The sequence below is a fragment of the Monopterus albus genome, unplaced genomic scaffold (assembly GCF_001952655.1).
Source record: "Monopterus albus unplaced genomic scaffold, M_albus_1.0 scaffold458.1, whole genome shotgun sequence".
NCBI classification, from domain to species: domain Eukaryota; kingdom Metazoa; phylum Chordata; class Actinopteri; order Synbranchiformes; family Synbranchidae; genus Monopterus; species Monopterus albus.
Window position 1 is genome coordinate 246,657 of NW_018128338.1, and position 19,789 is coordinate 266,445.

A 19,789-nucleotide genomic window follows, 5' to 3' on the forward strand; every position below is an offset into this window, starting at 1 on the left:
ATTCTAAATATAAATTTTGTGGTCAAAATGACCAAACAGACCTGCAGGTGTCTGAGAGTGAAGATCACTGGCTCGGAGAGGTACACTCTGTTGGATCCTCTGTGCACAGAGGCAGAAATGACATGAGAGTTGACCACCAGGCTCTTCCGTCTGACCTCGGAGCCCTGGCCCAGTCCCAGCCCGAGCCGCAGAGTTGAGTTCTGGGTAGTCAGGAAGGAGCCCAAATTCTTATAGAGAGAGAGGACCAGCTTCACCTGGCCTACAGGGAGGAGGTGGGCATAGTGAATACAAGGACTTGTCTTTTACATTCAAGACAAAACATTTAGACAGCTATTTCCTATTTTATTAGGTTTGAAATTTTGATATATGTAAAAAACAGCATTACTTCCACAGCCCATCACAGGACATGCCCCTGGTTTTCTAATTATATGATGTTTACTTAGATCTACGTGTACAAAATGTCGATTAGTTTTGTTATGTCACCGTTGTTGCTGTACTGTTGCAGAGCCAGCGCTGATATCTGCAAGATACTGTCGCTGTCGTAGGAGTGAGGGAACGTCAGGTCCTGTATGTCTGCTTCTGTATTTAGTACATACACCTCCAGATCTGTGCACACACAGGAACAAACATGCACAGCAAGTCTGGATGAGATGGTAATTTCTACAATATGTAGAACAAAACAGCTAAGAAACAGACAGGCCACTTGCCAATATTTGGTGCTCGATCACTGAATCTGCCTTCATAGAGGTTGTTAGCCAATAGAAATGCTCCTTTTTCTACTGCATCTAATAGCAGTGATGCTGAGTGTGACTGGTCAACACTGCTCATATCAGCCCAGGACACCAGAGCCTCAGGACCCAACAGGTTATCAACTATCTGAACGACCGCCTGAAGAAGAAAGAGACAAAATGTTTTATTCTTATTAAATTCACTGTAATGTTGTCTATCTATCTATCTATCTATCTATCTTACCTGAACATAAGCTCTGCATGTGCGTTCCCTCTTCTGAAGCTGAAAAAAGAAAACCATTAAAACATCCATCATCATTGTCTGTGACATTTTCACTTTCATTTCCAGGAAAGGTCAAGTACACATCCACACTGACAACAGCAACAATTTACCTTGTTGTAATTGCGTGCTGCTGACTCTTTATTGGCTGGTCTCAAGGCCTGAAGCTGGGAGTCCAGGATGTCCAATAGCTGTTCAATGAGCTTGACAGACATGCTCACGTCGCCGGCATAGATCCGGCCACGGGTCAGGTTGACCAACTCCCCGGCGATGTTGGCTGCGTTCTCCCCGCTCTTAATCTGGAGTGAGGTGGGGGTGTTTATAATGTCAAATATTTTGACATTTAAGAGAGAACTGCTTGCTGACTGGCTTTGGGGCGTTTGCACAGTGTGTGTGTGCCTATCTGTGTGAGACTAACCTTCTGTGCAATTTGGCTAACCCAGGGAGAGGTGCAGTTGGAAAGGTCAGGCCCTCTGGAGCTCCAGCCTACTGGAGATGACATGCACTGATAGGACGCTATACCTGCAGAGACAGACAGGTTGACACAGACAGCCAGAAAAAGAAAAGACTGCCCGTGTTTTACGGGACCTGAGCTGGTTTGTCACTTCTGTTTCTCCTTGTATGTCTTTCCCCATACAACCTTTACCCTTATATGTAGCCCCGAATAATCTGTTTGTAGCAGCAGACAGTAACGAGATAGATCAACCGCATAAACTGTGAAACCAGGAAAAAAGATTTCTAAAAGCAAACATCCTGAAAACGTGTCTGTTGGAATCAAGGAATGCATACTAATGGTAGTGTTTGGTTTATTTGTAGCTATTATTTAAAAGAAATTAAGCTGCACTAATAGATTTTTTGGCCACTTGGGTAAGATTTATAAAGTAAAAACACAGACCTTGAACATATGATCATTTTATATTATTAGCAAAAAACTGCTGATATAACATACAGCAAGCATAGTACATCTTTAATATTCAAGTAGTGGCGAGTTTCTAGTGGCCTGATGAATATCAGTCCAGTATTCACTCTCTTTAGTTTTGTTTTGGTCTTTATCAACTCCTGACTAAAGAGTTATCTCAGTAGTTTTAGTTCGTTTAGCTAGTTAGACAATGTTTACCAGCTAGTCACGCTGATGGCTGGTTTATGAGAATGATGAGATTGAACAAGCAATGTAATATAAAAATAAAAAACTAACAGAGGCTTAAAAAGTCAGTAGAACAACAATGGGTGATAATTGCCAATTAAGTGTTTTAACTGATTGTTGCATGCATGAAAGAAAAATAACAGAATTTTTGTTTTGTTTACAAAATACATAATGACAAACTGCTAGATCACCTGTTACACACAGCAGCTCTGCAAATCAGGTCTAAGACAACACCCACAGTTGTTTTCAGTTAGAATCACAATTAAATCCCCAGTGTAATCATCACCTCTGTGCTAAACCCATGTCCACACCATTCAACATGATTAGGACCAGGCACGCCGCAGTCCTATCAACATAATCTGTAACACAGCTTCTCTACAGAGGGGACGCTGGGCTGAGGAAGATAGGTGCACAGCGAGAGGAAGAGTTAACGAGCCCAGCTTCTCTCAGCACCATAACCTTTCTCTCTCTCTCTCCTTCTCTCTCAGGCAGGTTCAAAGGGAGGACACTCTACTACATTTCAAAGGGAAATGAGATACAGACACAGGCATGCAAATACCACACGCACACACACAGATGTGGCACACCTACCCAGTGAGCCTTTAGGGCAGGGCCTTTCCACTGTCTCTCCCTTCAGGGTTGGGGGCCATTGCACCCCACGTGCCACACGGCCTTCACATCCGCCCACCTGCCCGGGGCCTCCAGGAGCCAAGGGGATACGCAAAGGAGGACGTGGCGTCAGAGGAACCATGGCTGTGATCGGCCGCTGGTCGAAGGGCCCTCGATTGATGACACCAATTGGGTGAGAGGCTGAAGGCCGCACTGGGGCCAGCGCGACGGTAGCTGTGTAGGAGCGGACAGTTGTCATCAAAGAGGAGAGGGGACCTGGAGGGACGAAAACACAATTTACTCTCTAAATTCATTAGCACCAGTTTGTGATTCTCGTGTATTACATACACTTGAGCCACGGAGCTCATCTTCCATTGAGACGTTTCAACCCTGTACTGTCATTTCATAACGCGCAGCCGAATTCTGAATCAAATCCTCATAGACTCTTTTAGCGATGTGGAATGAAAAATACTCTGGTCCAGAGCAGGAAAAATATCATTTTAATCAGTTTCTTTTCAGTTAAGCAAAGATGGTGATAGAAAATAACGTTGCCACTCGTGTGAAAATGGCTTCATTTCATGAATGTATTATTTAAACAACAATAATAATAATAAGGTTCCACAAACCTTTAGTGGGTGGTGGCGGTGTGAACTGCAGCGGGTATCTCAACACGTAGTAGTTGTTCCACACATACAGCTGGTTGTCTCTGGGGTTGTAGTCTATAGAAGAAATGTACTGGTAAGGGTTGGGGAATGGTATCTGAACGGGCAGCTCTTGTCCACGGCTGGTGTCGTATGCGTAAACCACCATGTCGCTGCCAACCCGGCCGTCTGCCTGCCCTTCATCATCCTGGAAGACGGAGCGCACAGCATAGAGCACGCCACACGCCATGAAGGCATTGCTCGCCCCACGTTTATCAAAGCCGGTGGCCCACGTACCCTCGAAACGCAGGGTGTAGGGGTTCACCTGCAAAACAGGAAAGGTGTGAAAAGATGATAAACCCTTCCTTCTTTCCAATCATTGGCCTGTTGTTATTTCTCCTACCTGGCTGACCACAATGCGCCCATTATTGGCTTCAGTGGAGTAAATCACCCAGAGGCCGTTCTCGTCCACCGCCAGGTCGATGTCTGACTTCCCTCCCCAGCGGTAAGGCGAGGTGTCGTGGTAGTTTGCATTGACCACCACTGCCTCGCCGCTCTTGATGCGCGTCCGTAGGTCATACTTGACCAGATTGCGCGTTCGCTCTTTGTTGTAAAACACAGCACCGTCATACACCACAAAGCCTGTACCGTCCACACGGCTGGGCAGCCTAGGACAGAGGATAGAAACTATGTAGTCTATGTGTACATTTCAACTTTTTCATTAGCATGCAAGTCAGTTAGACCCATTTTCTCATTCAGCTTCAGAGAATACAGCGGTAGTGTCCTAGATGAACACATTTTCTGTCAAAACTGTTTAATTATTTCACAAGCTGTTTGTGGAAAATGTGGGAATATTTTATATTTTGCCTGTTCTTAATAGTATGAAGTGTGAGGGACCAGGCTGAAAGTAGAACATGTGATGTTGCATACTGAAGTGCACCAATCAGGATTCTGCTCAGTTCTGATCAAATCACACCTACAGTGCTGATAAAGCAGATTAGCAGAGTTTTGTGTGTTAAAATATTAATATTGTCTAAGGATGTTTTACTTTTTAAATAACTTTTTTTGGTGACACCTGTGGCCCCTGTGGTAATGCTAATACATGTCCAGGAGGTCCATTAGAGATGACTTGTTTATTTCTCACTGCAGGCTGGAAACACAATTTGCTACATGCATAGTTTTCCTGTGGATCTCTTGATGATATGCCATTTGAAAGTAGCTCAGGAATGGTGAACTCCACCACTGAGTGTAAACACATTTAATGGCTAAAGCAGAATAAATACTAGTCATAAACAATATCAAAGCACAGTATGACAAAGATATACTGAGTATTTGATACCATGTTTTAGGACCTTTAATAAGGTCACATCTTCACTAACTATCCAGTTATTCAATTGTTTCTGCAACAGTTTGACATTACTCACTTGTAGGTGGTGGTGGCTCTATTCTGCCTGTAGTCATCCCAGGAGGCATACTCATAGAGCACCTCTGTCCTATATGGTGTCCACGGCATGACATACAGCCTGTCACCAGCCTGCAGCGGGTCCTTACACCATGCCCCCGACTGATGTTCCGCCTCCAGGAGCGAGGAGGCTGGCTGGATGCTGAGCAGTGAGCCCGGACACACGAAAACTGAAAGGCGGGAGTTAGGAGGGGTAGATAGCAGGATGTGAGAAAGAAGAAAAAGAGGGAGGGAGCAGAAGTTGGGACAAAAGTGAGAACAGAGTGGAAAGACAGTGGAGTCAGATGCAGAGAGAAAATGGATGGATGCATGAAAAATGGAATGAATTAGATGCAGTTGATGCAGTGGGATTAAGAAAAAAGAATGAAGAGAAAAAGAGAGAGGGTTTTAAGACACCTGTGCTGATCTCAAGAGGCAAGCAAGAGAAGAGATGTAACAGTGTAGAAAATCACACATTGTTAGTGTGTGTGTGGTGAGTAATACAACAGGGACACTGCAATGAAAGGTATGTGAGTGTACTCATTTGCTTCGTGTGATTGTGTGCACGCGCGCGTGTGTAGGTGTGCGTGTGGGTTAGTGCAAAAAGAGTGAAAAAGAGTGTGAGGTAGAATCAGGGACGCAGAAGGCAGGGCTAAATTTTGCCTTGAAGTGAATGAGAGGGCAGGTTAGTTTACGCCAAGCACAACAACTGGTCCACCCACATGTCAATAACTGTATGGACACATATGTACACAGTCTCACACTGACATGCAAATAGGCATGCACGCACACTCACACACATAAGCAGTGCTTGGTAAGCACAAATCCAGATGGATATACAGTCACACACATTTGGTCTTATTTTTCCTATGAAGATAAATAAGGGGCTCTTCCTATAAGGGAAGAAAAGGGAAAATAAGTATGAGGAGGATGAATGGAAAAGAGATAGATAGATAGATAGATAGATAGATAGATAGATAGATAGATAGATAGATAGATAGATAGATAGATGAGGTGTTTATGTGTGAAAAGAAATAGACCAGAGAAAAAGAAGATTATGTTTGTGTGGGTAGTTGTGTTTATATTTGTGTGCACAGAGAGACCAAGGAAGAGAAATAAGAGACAGAGAGATCGACCGGGAGCAAGAGACGAAGACAGGGAGAAGAAACTGCAGAGAGAAAAGAAAGAGAGAAAAAAGGAAAGACTAGGTGCAGAACCTGGATAAAACTGGATAAAAGGATGGGGTTCCATATAAGAGAGATGGATAAAATGGGGAGGGGGGGAGAACTGAGTAGGAAATGAAAAAAGGGGGCAACATCCAGCATGACTACGAAACAACGTCCTAGGGTAGGAGGAAGAGAGAATGGTAGGAGAGAGGAAGAGAAGGAGAGAGAAGAGGGTGTTCGGGGGTAAGGAGAGATCAAGATGCTACAGTGTATTGTCTTTACCTTTTTGGTCCACTTCTACTCAAGCATAGGAAAAAAGAGGGAGAGAAAGAAAGAGAAGTCAAAGGGTGAAAGAAGGGAAGTAAAGAGAAGAAAGCAAGAAAGAAAGAAAGAAAGAAAGAATTGCACAGATAAAGACTTTGGAACTCATTCTCACCACAAACATTATAGTTCACATAAAAGAAAGAAGAAGCACAAGAGAGCCCAGCATACTCCCCTTCCCTCCTCTCCTCCCCTACTGCCCCATCCTCCCCTCTCCCCTCCCTCCACCTCCCCCAATCTCTCCTTTCCTCAGTCAGGCCCCTGTGGAGAAAAGAGAGCAACTCCTGTGGAGTGAATCTGAAAAAGAAAACACACGCATGCATACGCCCACTCTGGCATACACACGCACACAGAAGACATACAGTATGCAAACTTCCTACAATTACTCTCTCTGTACTTTATCCATTCAACTTTCTTTTTGTGTTTGACAAACACAAACACTCCCTGAGAAAAAGAAAGTTTCTATCCATCAATCTCTCAGGCAAACAGTGACATCGAAGGCTTTAAGAACAAAACAAAACCCGTCTTACACCTTAAACCTAAAATGTAGCTCAACAAAAACAGGTTAAATTGCTGTGTTTTTAGTGCATATACACATACAGTATATGTGTGTAGTCAGGTCTGTGTGTGTATGTGTGTGTTTATATATATGCATACTCACTGTAAGGGACACACTCATACTGGATCTCCAGGTACTTGTATGTACCAGGACAGGGGTCTGGAAAGACGTCGACCCCTGCGACCACCACACACTGAGTCCTGTTGTTACACCTGGAGAACAACAGAGGGATGGATGGATTAGTGAAAGGGATGATTGAGTGTGAAAAAAAAGAAGGGAGGGAGAGTGATTAACAGGCAGGAAAGGGGAAGCAAAGGACACTCCATTTGTCTACTCATCCTCTCCCTCTTGGTGAATATTGATTAGTTCTTCTAGGAAAACACTGCCGAGTACACAGCTAATGGTGCAGCCAGGCACTCAGCCTCAGCTGGAGCGATTATTGCATTTGCACGGACACATCTTCACAACACAAGCACTGGCTTTGTCTAACGTTTCCTTTGACATGAACTCAATGCACACATTCTGCATGTACGAAACCAGAGATTGTCTCATTGATTGGTTGAATTGCTTCCATAACACTCACAATAGCACTCGATCGACAAAATAATTTGCATCTCTGCTGTAAATATACTTTTTCTTATACCAATACAGTATGTGGTCACCAAGACATGTAAGCCGACACATACACACCTCTGGGCCATAATCTTTAATGCATCAGGAAGGTAACACTGGGTGTTCTCCATTTGGAAAGGGTCTGCGTCACAGATCTTGTCATCAGTGCGTCCATAATTGGCTGTCTCCACCATAACCACGTCACTTCCTGGGCAGCGCAGCTCTATGGGGTAACCCTCACACGCCAGTTCCCTGCGCAGCAGCCCGAATGGCATGGCGGCTCGGGACATAGCTGCACATGAGGAGTGGAGGTAGGCGAGGTTGTAGAGATGAGACAGAAGGCAAAAGGTGGAAGTAGGAAGAAAGGAACAATGATAAAAGATTTTAAAAACAATTAGCATTTGTTTGCTGGAAAGTCCAGTTGATGAATTGCCTAGACAGCAAAATAAGATGGTGATAAATGTCCTCATCGCTTTATAGCCTACATGCATTATTAAAGGGGGATTCCAGCAATTCAGCGATGCACTTCAGGAAAGGTGGGGTCTCACAAGAAATAGATTTTTAAAAGAATAGCTATAATTGAAGCAGTGGAGACTGAGATAGTCTGACTTACAGTTTCTAGTATGGATCGATCTTAAAATAACACTGCATCCTACATTTCCCATAATAAAACCAATAGGATCTTTTTGTTAGCCCCTCTGTGCTTGGTAAATGTCCAGGGCTTTCAACCTTCATGCCCCCATTTTATAACAGAAGCTTTATGCTATTAATTTGTAGTCTAAAAGCCTAAGTTGAAGACATCATCAGTGTTATTGGCTCAGATTTGCAGCTCCCCCATTAAATAACTGTTCTAGGGATTAATTTGCCCGTTCAAGATCATGAGCAGGTATATTAATACACACTCTAATTATTCCCTGATCATAACAAATGCCCAAAAACACATCATGCCCATTCCTATCTGATATCTGGTATTCAACATAAGCATAACATGTGGTACTGTGAGCACCTCGTTCTTTAATTTAACCTTTATACACATGGGAAAGCTTAGACTGTAAGGAATCCCAGTTGCAAACTGTGTGATTGCTCACATAAATCACACGGCTTCTCCACTGTAACACCTACATGTGATGTGACGTGTAGATATATCACAATATCTTGTCTTGTAAACCAGTGGGGAGAATAAAGCTACACTGGTGGTTGCCAGGTGATCGGCCAACTATAAGATTGTATATTCTCTTCTTTGAAGGCTAGATCTTGCTCTGCTACATATCCGTGTGTGCACTCACTGGATTGTCACATTAATCTCTAAATCAGTGTTACTGGAGAAAATCACATTACTATTACCTTAGCCCAGCTGTTCACAACTACTTCAGTATCATGCAGACATTGCTGTAATGGGATTCAACCCAACACAATGGTGTGTTCAGTGTCCATGGTGCTGAATGGTTACAGGCAGCTTTTAAAATACATCCTTTGGCAAGGTCCACATCTTAGATATTTATATTTTCTTATGTGTATGTAGGTTCTAAACCTCACTAAAATGACTTTGCTGTTGTTTATAGGCAGTGGTTTCACTTCGCGTGATGTCTTTGCATACTTGCGATTATATTTGAGCCATTCGATTAACATAATGCATAATCTGTTGTTTCCTTTTCGATTTTTGTGGTTCATCCTGCTGATTGCTGTGTCAGGATCAACACCCCACCGTGATCTGTCAATATACAAGTCAGAGCTGTGATGCTAACCTTGGCTGGAGGGGGCGATGTAAGCCACAGTGAGCACACAAAGCCCCAGGAACCACAGTGACACAGCCATCCTGGGCAGGAAGAGTTAGCGCGTCACACCACCAGCCACTGTTAGGAGAGCCTGGGGAGGAAAGTGAAAGTGTGAGGTTGAGTGAGAAGAACTGCACCCTTTTCCTCTGTGTGCAGATTAGTGTGTGTGTGTTGGATGGCCATTAATGCACACTGACAATGGAAAAACACCTGTGAAATAACGGTACTGTGGGAGAAGGACAGAATAATAGTGAGACAGAGAAGAAGGAAAGAAATAGGTTCAAAAATTGAGCGATCAGTGAATTGAAAAGTCCCTCAATCTCCAGTTGCCATGGTGATAGCACAGCACAGACTGAGAGAGAGCCAGAGAGGGAAGAGATACGCTGGTTGTGTGTGTCTGAGAAAACGCATGTGTGTGAGTACGTGTTTTAAGTCTGTAATTAACCAGGAGCACCAGTGGCCGATGGCCCATAAAAGCCTTAAAGATCCCCTCCAAACACATTTTAAGGCATATCAAAAATATTCTGCTATGAAAAATATATGGTCTGACAATGTTTTTCCATAAAACAAATTTCAATAAATCTTTGAAAAGTCCTTAAAGACATGTCTAGTTTTTGCCTCCATTGTGAATTCCAAGAGTTGTGAATATTCAAATACATGTAAATGAGGCCAGGCATTACACACTGCTCAACACTGCTGCTCACCTCAGGTACAAAAGTGAAATCACTGTATGTCATGATATGATGGCAGGAAGTAGTATTGGTGAGTTTCAACTGGATTTGTCAGAGCCTTGTTCAGACCCAGAATCTGATCAGGAATCAGTTGTTCACCAGACTCAGGGACTGGCAGGTGTCTGGTAAGTGTGATTAGCATCTGGTTTGTATTAGCTGTTAGCTTGTAGCTGGTGGCTTAGATAGCCACAGTGGTTTTAGTTTTACATTGGCGTTAACTCTAGCAACAGTCTGGCTGAGAGATGAACAATATGTCAATATCTTTTTATTTTATTAGTTGATCCATAATGTAATACAGAAATCCTGGAGACTGGGTTGTTGGTATCAATATAAGCTAACTGTTAGGTAACTGTTTTATTTTGATTTTTTAAAATGTTATTTAGCCTTTGTTTAACCTGCAAAATCTTTTTCAGGGGGTTCCAATCAAGATGGCAGCATTAAAAAGGTAGATATAATAAAACACAAATAAGAACACTAAAACCACTCAGCAATACAATGTATACAGTCTTTTATAAAACAGACAGTAAAGATTTTTGTTAAAAACAAGAACATAAAGAAAAATATTTATATCAATAATCAAACAGTAAACTCATAATCCTCTTAAATGTTTCCAACAATATCAAATTTGTTCATTTGATTTCCCTTTGCAAACTATTCTGGAGCAGAAAACACAAAGGCTTACTTTCCCATATTTGTCAGAACACGGAGGCAGATAGCATCTGAGATTATCGGATGACAGATGAGTTCCATGAATTAATTTACAAAGGTTTGTCTACAACAGCTTTGTGAATAAAAGTGTACCGGTGACTCAAACGGCACACAGACAGTTAGGTTACAAATGTAATGCTGCAAGAGTGGTATGTATTTCACATAAACTAATGTTAAATGGTAAATAATAAATAGTGAAGAGAAGCTTCAGGGTCCAGTTTACATCCACAAACTGCATTCTGGCATATTTTTCAGTCAACAGATAAGACTTTAGCACCCCTGCTGGTCACTGAAATCTGGCTGCTCTGGAACCAGAGGTTTCGGGTTTTGTAGACCCCTGAACCCTGTAGATATACAAATATCTACCAGGATAGATTTTTGTGGCAACACAAATTTTGTTTGCACATGTATGTCAGTCACGTCCTGTACAGTATGTGAGAAAAGTCTGCAAGGGTTAAACCTGCACATGTACCAGTCAGTGCAGTGAAGGCAGATGTTTATGGGGTATAAGAACAGGAAAAAACACACTTTTAAATGGAGAAGGTTTGTAATCCTCCCCCCCACACACACACAGACAGACAGACACGGGGGGCGGGGTCTGGGCTCAGCTTAGGCCACTTTACAGTAATCCTAAATAAATGATGTCATGGAGACAATCTCTTCCCCAGCAGTAGTGAGAAGGTAAACAGCTGATTCAAGGTGCAGGCGATCAGAGAACACAGTAATATGATTCTGATATAGACTGAACTTGTGGCCCCAGACAAAAGGGAGGATGGAGGTTGGACTTCACTACACACCGCATTATGTTAATTTTTTTCTGCTTAGCATCCCAATCCACTGTTGCAGTGTGTACACAGTAAATAGCATGATGATCTCCAGTGTGTGTGTGTGTGTGTGTGTGTGTGTGTGAGAGTGCATATAGATATTTATACATACGTGTGTTTGAGTGTGTTTATTTGTGACTTGCTTTCTCGCTTGTTAGGTAATGATGGCAGATTTAGGTCACTTCTCAACAAATGTCCAACATGCATTCATCAACTTGTACAGGGCCGAGCTGCACACACACACACACACACACACATACACACACACACACAGAAAGAGAAGTCAGACCTCTGCCTTTTTAAATCCATGCAGCCAACGAGACTGTAATAAAGGCCTCAGGAACGTTATGATACACACACATATATACACACTAAATAGTGCATAAAAGACTCAACAGAATGAGAACCCTTCTGTTTTTTTAAATCACATACAGTACACAATGTTTCATCTCATCCAAAACCCTTATGGCAGCATGTTCTTTTGCTTCCAACCCTCACTACTCTCTCTCTCTCTCACGCACACACACACACCCTTAAGTCTTGAGGCAGAGTAAGTAGAGCAAGGACACTGATGGGCCTTGACAAAGCCACACACCCAGTCCCCCTGTTCACAGCACCATGCTGCCTGCCTGTAACCAAAATCCAGCCTCGGGCCACCAGCTGGCCTACTTGGAGGAGGAGCAGTCTCTAAGTGAGAGTGTGAGTAGTGGGCCTTCAGTGAATGAATTATACACACAGGCAATGCACATGCATACAGTATACACACAGAAGTGCATTTACTGTACAGCATGCTTATCGACATAAAGGATGCACTGCATGTATCTAACAGTCTTAATAGTGACTCATTAGCAACATAAATTGATCAATTATCTCAAATCTTAAAAATCCTTAACACAATGATTTGCCATTTTAATTCCCCCTAAGTAGTTTTAAGATTATTAAATCACCTTATTTCAAGCTCAAGGGCTGTGAGTGTGTCCTAACTCTCTATGGAAACTGTATGACATTTATTTTGTTGGATTCTTTCTGGTTTGTATCACTGCAAATTGAACATGTTTGGGTTTTGAATTGTTGTTTGGATAAAACTATCCTTTTTTAAAGCTTCATCTTGGGAGTTTTCATAGACAGAACAGTTCATCTGTAAATAGAAAAATAATTGACAAGTAAAATGATCATGAATGTGATCACTAAATGGCAGGAGTCTATCAAGCAAATCCTGTGTGGTTTGGCTCCTCATAAATGTAAGCCATAAACAAGAAAACTGACAGACTGACTGCTGTGGAGAGCAAACGATACCTGAAAGTCATTACAGTCTGTCTGCTGGAAATCACCGAAACTGATGTGAAATCCCGGCACAAACATTCACACTTTTAGAGGCAGAGGTCATAAAACCAACAGAGAGAGAGATAAAGAGAGACTAACCTCCTGCTCTTTTGGTCTGAGAGCCACAAAGTGCCCGAGGGTAAATCGCTGTGAAGCAGAAAGTGACAAAACAGCCTTGTAGTGTTTTGTTCCTAATGGAAGAATGAATGTGTGTGTGTGTGTGTGTGTGTTTGATGGAGAGAGTGATAGAGAGAGAGAAAGAGAGAGAGAGAGCAATCAAGTGATGAGAGAGAGGCAGAGAGATCAGACTTCTGACGGTTAAAAGTTCAGCAGAAGCTTTAAAGCCCGAAATACCTTTTAAATGACAACTTTGGTAAGAATTTTCTTGTCACTAACAATAATATTTAAGGATTTTTAAAAAGGTTTTAAAACACACTGTTACTGTGAGCCCCTTTCAGACCGTTGACCTCTACAGTTCCCAGAGGGCTGAAGCCTCCATGCTGCAGTCAAAGCCACTTAAGAGGTTTTAGAGCCTGTATGTCAGTCTGGTCAGTGCCTGACTCCGGGGAACGGAGGTGTTACCCTCTGTCAGTCATTTGCTTGCTGCATACAGAAAACACAGGCAACGCTCAGGGCCAAGTTCAGAGCATTAGGACCTGCACTGAATGTCAGACACTCCATTAGGGGTTGTAGGCACGTAGCAGGCTTAATGTACACAAAGAGAGGGGGAGATAATTGCAGGCAGACACCGCCAGACCATCTTTAATCAAAGCTGTCCACTGTTGCATCAGTTTGCATGCACAGTCCTCTGCTAAATAACCAAACTGAATAAATATCTGTAATATTATCACATATAAAAATAGATAGAAGACCAAAGTGACTAAAACCCTCTCAGGCTTTTCATACTGTTTTTATATCCATATTGTACCATTGTTGCAGGCAGATGGTTTGTGAGAAGGTTTTGTACAAAAATGTATTTTATTTTATTTGACCTAAAGAACCGAGTGTCTTCTAAAAAGTGCAGGAAGGTTGATTAAATATTAAATATTGAAAAGTTTCCTCACATATTTGTCAAGACAATAATCCTGCCTTCAGCACATGATCTGTGAGTTCAAAGCAAACCGTTTCTTACTGAACTTATAAGCACTTTCTTTGTGTTTGACAGCCTATAGGATTTCACTGTAGAGTGAGTGTATCGAGTGTATCACTGTTTTGTTTTTACCTGATCACATATAGTATGAAGCAGAGCAGTTGATAGACTATTGTATCTATGGGTAACACACACACACACACACACACACACACACAGGGAAATACAAAAGTGACAAAGTCATCTTAAAGGCTAGATTCAGAGTTTTTTTAACAGGCTCATGTACCAATATCTACATTGAAAGAGTTATTTGTCACTGACAGTGCCTCCTCTGGCTGACTGTGACTGATGTGTGACAGATGATAGGCCTTTGCTGCATTCACATCTTATTATGGAATGAGGGCAGAGGTGGGAAAAACCTTTGCGATTGTTCACGTCATCATGATGATCAGTGAGCTGGTTCCATCTTATTAAACGTGAGGAATTGATGCTTTTTTCCCCGGTCATACATCAAAGTAAACAGAAAACATCTTGCACCTCTTCGGTGTGCCAGTCGAACAGAACAAGACATTTGAGGATGTGAGCAATTACAAGAGGTAATGTTTTCATTTTAGAGTAAAATTGGTTAATCAAGAAAATAATTAGAAGGTTATTGATAATGAAATTTGTTTATTTATTTTAACTGGCTATAGGTCAAAACCCCATAATTATAATAACTGAAATGAACACGGCACTAGCTCAGACTATGCTCAGTTTATTTCCTTTTCTATGCTGCAGATTTGCTGTTAATGTTTTAGAGGGTTTCTGCGTGGGTCAAGTTTAAATTTAACCAAGTTAAATTTAAGGCTTCCATTTTCTAGCAGTGTATAACAATAAGTGTGTTTTGGAAACTGTGTGTATGATATTGTGTTTGAACAGGTGAAGAGGGACATAAAGATGGAACAGCTGTTTGAAACCAGATCTCCTTTGTCTCGAACTGTCATCATTAGTACATGTTCTTGGCCAGCTAGGTTCAGGAAGCCAAGAGTCAATGGCTGTGGGGTTGTTACTTTCGATTTAGAGTTTTCTGGAACGGATGTCAGAACATTTCAGTTGTTTTTCCCTCCCTGAGCTAAAAAAAGCTGAAGTCTCGCCATCTGTACTGTGAGCTTCCTGATGCAAGATCCTCGTTGATGAAATCTCCCAGGCATGAACACAGATCTCTGATTGTGCTATTACCTTACGACTCCTCTTCATTGGTTCCACAATGGCTGCAGCTATTTTCTCCTAACAATCCTCCTGCATTAGATGTAATCTTGAACTTTTATTTATGGCACTGTAATATGGCTTCGGTTAAAACGTGCTGTTCCATCAGACAGGTCTTAGCTGGACTTGCACAGTGGTGTGCACTGCATATTGTGAACAAACACTGGGACAACACAGTCTGCTGTTTGTTGTAGTATATGTCCTGTCATGCTTTTGTTCTAAATATGGATCGTGTGTTAGCATAACGTGCTACTATGAGCTGCTTCAACATGTCACATGACCCTGAGGTGTGACAACATGTGATGGTTAAAAAAAACAGTTTTTGATTCCTCCACAGTCGCTGACTGAGATGTGACAGAGCACATCTCAGTCAGAGTCGGGTGCATTCAGACAGAGCACGCTAAATCTGGGCAACAGGTTTTGGCAGTACTGTATGACATTAAACTGTAATATGAGAGAAGCTTTTGTTTTCCATAAGAGATTTTGCTGCACCATGTATAAACTGAAAGGTATTTCTTGGTCATCTCTGGTAGTTTTATTGTTTAATTTATGGCGTATTTTAAGGGGTATTTAAATTATGAGGTTAACTACAAGCAGACATTCTTGACTGTTTTCTATCTGGTTATTATTGATGATATATTGTTATGATAACAAATTACTGTGAGTGAAACCTTTTTATTTATTTTCCACAGCTACGGTCAAGAAAACTGTCAAATTAACCGGGCTATTTATTTATTTATTTAATGCAAAATGTTTGCATTGTGAAAATCAGTCTTTTAAAACATGTACAGAAAGTTAACCTGCTAATGTAACTGCCTCGACTCACAACAGACCTGTGAAACTAGGATTCAAAGAAGTTTTATTCTCATTCCAGAATGTTAACACGTAGTGTATAAGGAATGCAATTAGGAACTCAGGGACCCGGTTTAAGAACAGCAATACTAGAAAGTTAAAATATAACCCTAACAGAAATTTCTAAAATAAATAGTCAGTGGTCTAAGAGAAGTGTCAAACTGGTACATGGCTAAATGGCCTCATCTGCACAAACCAACTGTAAAAACCCGGAATACAACATAACAGCAGAAATATGAAAAGGGCAGCATTAAATCTTACACATAAAGTCCTAAATAATGTGATATTTCAATTGTGTTTCAGTATCGGTGCATTTTCATCTGTGACATGACCTCAAGCTCGTAAATGAATGAATAAATAAATAAATAAATACTTGCAATTAAAATTTAATTAAAATTAAATCTGGACTTGTTTGGCCCTACTCACATCTATAATTAAATATAACAGAATGTTTTTTGTTATCTATAATTATTCATTTAATGTCAGCAGATGGCTGTTCCTGCTTTCAAAGATATTTACACACACAAAGAAAAGCAACGATTATATAATGTGGTTATCAAACAGGTGGAGTCTACACAACTAAATAGCTGGCTGACAGAAAATCGACTGATTACTTATTTTGGTCAGTTTTACTGCTTTAATTTACCACATATGATTTTTTTTTTTTTGGTCATATAACAGTAGAGGGTTTTTTTTCACAGATAACAAAAATGAGAACTAGCTGCAGACCTTCAATAATGAAATAAATGAAATCCCAGCTGATGTCTAATTTCATATCATGATATCGATATCACTGATATATCCACTCCCAGCTCTGCATAGGCCTTGTATAAATGCTCCCAGCACAAGCAAGCCGACTGACTCGGTGTGTTTGACTGATGCAAAGGGACATGATAGGAACCTGTCTGAGGTGGTCCACAAACAAAAGAGACAAATATGGTGTGTTTTACAAGTCAAATGACAGAAAATCCAACCAAATTGTTAGCGTGTGTGTGCATGTGTGTGGCTGAGTGGTTTAAGCAAATCACTTTGCTTTTTTCTCCACAGTGGGTTGATGTAAATGATCCCTACAAACCTTGTTGACCTTTTTTTCTCTTTTCAAAAATGCACAGTGCAGCCACACACACACTCACACACATACACACACGGTGAGTCAAAAACATTTTACATATAAATCAGTTCAAATCAAATATTTTCATTGCTCGCACACAAAATCTATTTGCTACTAGTATGATGCACAAATTATATAATAGAACACATACAATACACACACCTGAGGTCACAAATGTATCAGAAATTGAGCCTGACAGAGGAGCAGGAGCCTTGGCAGCCGCTGAGGCTTCGTCTCTTTCCTCCTTTGCGTCTCTCTTCCTCACAGTCACTCCTGTCTCCCTGAATGGCCTCCTCCACTGACCCAGTCCTCTCTTCCCCTCTCTGAAATATTGATAATGGACTCTCACTCGTTCTGCGCTGCCTTCTCCCTCATGTCTCTTTTCGCCTTGTGTTCCCATCTATGGTGAACAGTAAACCAAACCTTGCATTTAAAGCTCTTTGTGTGTGTGTGTGCATGTTTACACCACTTTTTGCTGCAGCTCAGCACAGACACTGGAATCAAGGTGTGTTATAATGAGCATGATTCAGCCCACCATTGACAGACCCCTCAGCAATGGGCACCTTTAGTTATTATACCACTTTCTCCCTTCCATGAATATTTCACTGTACTCACGCCTCACACTGCTATACCACTGACCCAGCTTTAATGGCAGCCAGTAGTGAGGCCCAGCACAGCAGCATCAGGATCCCTGTCCCTCGGTGATCAAATGGCACTTGACAGCAGCAGCAAAGGAGCTGTCTACTCAAGCATTGGTCATGTATGTGCGTGGTTGCGTGTGAAAAGAGATAAAGCACAAGAGAGAAAGACGGGGAGATCAGAGGGGCGGGGTGCATCCTTATAGTCTATATGCATATCTTACCGTCAATGCTCTGGTTTCCCTCCTTCTCCTCCTCCTCCTCCTCCTCCTCCTCCTCCTCGCTCACTGCGTCTCCCACATCCCGTCTCTCCGCGCCCTCACCCACTGTACTCTCCTCTCTGTCTCCCGCTTCGCTCTGCCCAATGCATGAAAAAATTAAATATTCAATAGGAAAATAGTGGTGGGCGATACCTACTGGGCTATACGGCAGTCATTAGCGCGATATGTCCAACAACAACTGGGCGTCCTTCTCCTGTGATCAGTGTACTGTGCAGGGCTCTGCTCTGCTGGACCTCACACCCTCCCTCCGTCCTGTCGAGGCTCGATGTCTTCCCCGCTGTGCTGTGTGACTGTGCGTCACGTTGGTATCATAATTCCCACGGGTTTCATGCCCAGAGATGATGCGGGCTATAGGCCTTATAGCATCGATAGATGCGGGGGGGGTGGGGGGTGGGAATTCAGGATCACACACAAAAACAATTAGGCGTAATTTAAAGCACAAACCCTGTCTGCTCTGGCTTCCTCTGTCGATTTCTACAGCTAATCAAGCACAAATGTCATTGTTGATTATACGGTTCCGATATCGTTCACTTACATCCTTGCATTTAATAGAAGAGAACGTCGATGTGATAAGCGCTTTGCATATCCTTGAAGAATAGTGATGAGGCGCAGCAGCACATCAGGACCGATATGGGAACATATCTAGGTTTTTCAAAAGGAGAAGAGTCGTGTTATAGCCTAAAATGACGTTGAGGTAAAAGGACAAAAAACAAGAATACAACAGCTGGACAAGCAGGAGAGATAAGGTTTTCCGCTCCTGGCCTCGCCTTGCATCCGTCCTTCTCTGTTCTTCTTGTGGCGCTCTCTCTCCCTCCGCTGGTCCGCTTGTTGCGCGTTCTGCACTCGAGAGCGCGCAACGCGCGTGTGCCTGTGTGTGCTCACGTGAATGTGTGTGTATGTGTGCGCGTGTGGGGCGTGGGCGATGATGGTATTATCAAGATTTGTCTGAGTGAGCAATACCAAGCTGCTGTACAGGCAAAACGGAAGATATGTAGGTAAAACAGCGGCTCTCGTTTCTTCACGTCTCTGTCTCTTTTTAACATTTACATTTATAGGCTACTATGACAAGAGCATGAAGGAAGGGGAGCTGTTTTGTTTGCTTTGTAGCCGGCGCTGCACAGTGCACATCCAGACAGCACGCAATAATTCCATTAAGGAAGAGTTAGAGCAGCTCTGACAGAAAACGTGGCCTATTTGTCAGAGTGTCACTAACTGGATGCTTCGACATAAATCATCATGTCACTGCGATGTATAAAGCACATCCAGCAATCAACCAGCCACACCTGTACCACACTTAATGACACCCTGGCTTCATCGTGTGTCCTTACTGTTAGGATGTAAAGAAGTGCTCCATTGATTTTTTTTGTATGTGGATTTTAGAAGTAATGGGAACATAGTTAAGGCTCGGGTCACTCAGAGGATAGAAAAAGGAATCAAACCGCCCATCTTCCTCTAGTCAGGAACTGTTGCAAATGAAGATCCTGAGTGATCTCATAAAAGCATCCTCAGTGCAGTTTACATGTATGAGGAAGTGTGCAACGGCTAAACACAGTCTTCAGTATGAAAGATGAGTCACAGTCAAAGGAAATCACTGATTATGTAGAAAAGCTAGTTCCACTGAGCTGCTTTTGAATGGCTCTGATTGCTTCTTGCATAGTCTGTAAAGTGTAGCTAGACTTCCCAAACACTCAAAGCACAACAGTCACTAAC

The 19,789-nt window shown here is 42.2% G+C and overlaps 1 protein-coding gene across 6 annotated transcripts in view; it reads right to left on the bottom strand.

Moving 5' to 3' along the window:
- Positions 1 to 18,912, bottom strand: part of LOC109952403 (adhesion G protein-coupled receptor L1-like) — a 26,857-nt gene extending 7,945 nt beyond the window's left edge. For 2 of the 6 annotated variants that reach the window (XM_020587468.1, XM_020587466.1), the window contains exons 1-15: positions 18,023 to 18,912; positions 9,247 to 9,367; positions 7,580 to 7,793; positions 6,992 to 7,101; positions 6,292 to 6,306; positions 4,827 to 5,034; positions 3,806 to 4,070; positions 3,388 to 3,727; positions 2,744 to 3,037; positions 1,427 to 1,530; positions 1,122 to 1,307; positions 973 to 1,011; positions 708 to 888; positions 484 to 606; positions 42 to 259 (exon numbers count right to left, since the gene is read on the bottom strand). In XM_020587468.1, the coding sequence (XP_020443124.1) occupies positions 42 to 259; positions 484 to 606; positions 708 to 888; positions 973 to 1,011; positions 1,122 to 1,307; positions 1,427 to 1,530; positions 2,744 to 3,037; positions 3,388 to 3,727; positions 3,806 to 4,070; positions 4,827 to 5,034; positions 6,292 to 6,306; positions 6,992 to 7,101; positions 7,580 to 7,793; positions 9,247 to 9,316 (2,367 nt within the window). In that variant the 5' untranslated portion in view covers positions 9,317 to 9,367; positions 18,023 to 18,912. The remainder of the gene's footprint in view (positions 1 to 41; positions 260 to 483; positions 607 to 707; positions 889 to 972; positions 1,012 to 1,121; positions 1,308 to 1,426; positions 1,531 to 2,743; positions 3,038 to 3,387; positions 3,728 to 3,805; positions 4,071 to 4,826; positions 5,035 to 6,291; positions 6,307 to 6,991; positions 7,102 to 7,579; positions 7,794 to 9,246; positions 9,368 to 18,022) is intronic. The other 4 variants (XM_020587465.1, XM_020587463.1, XM_020587464.1 and 1 more) reach the window with 4 other exon arrangements.
- Between the last annotated feature and the right edge of the window lie 877 nt (positions 18,913 to 19,789).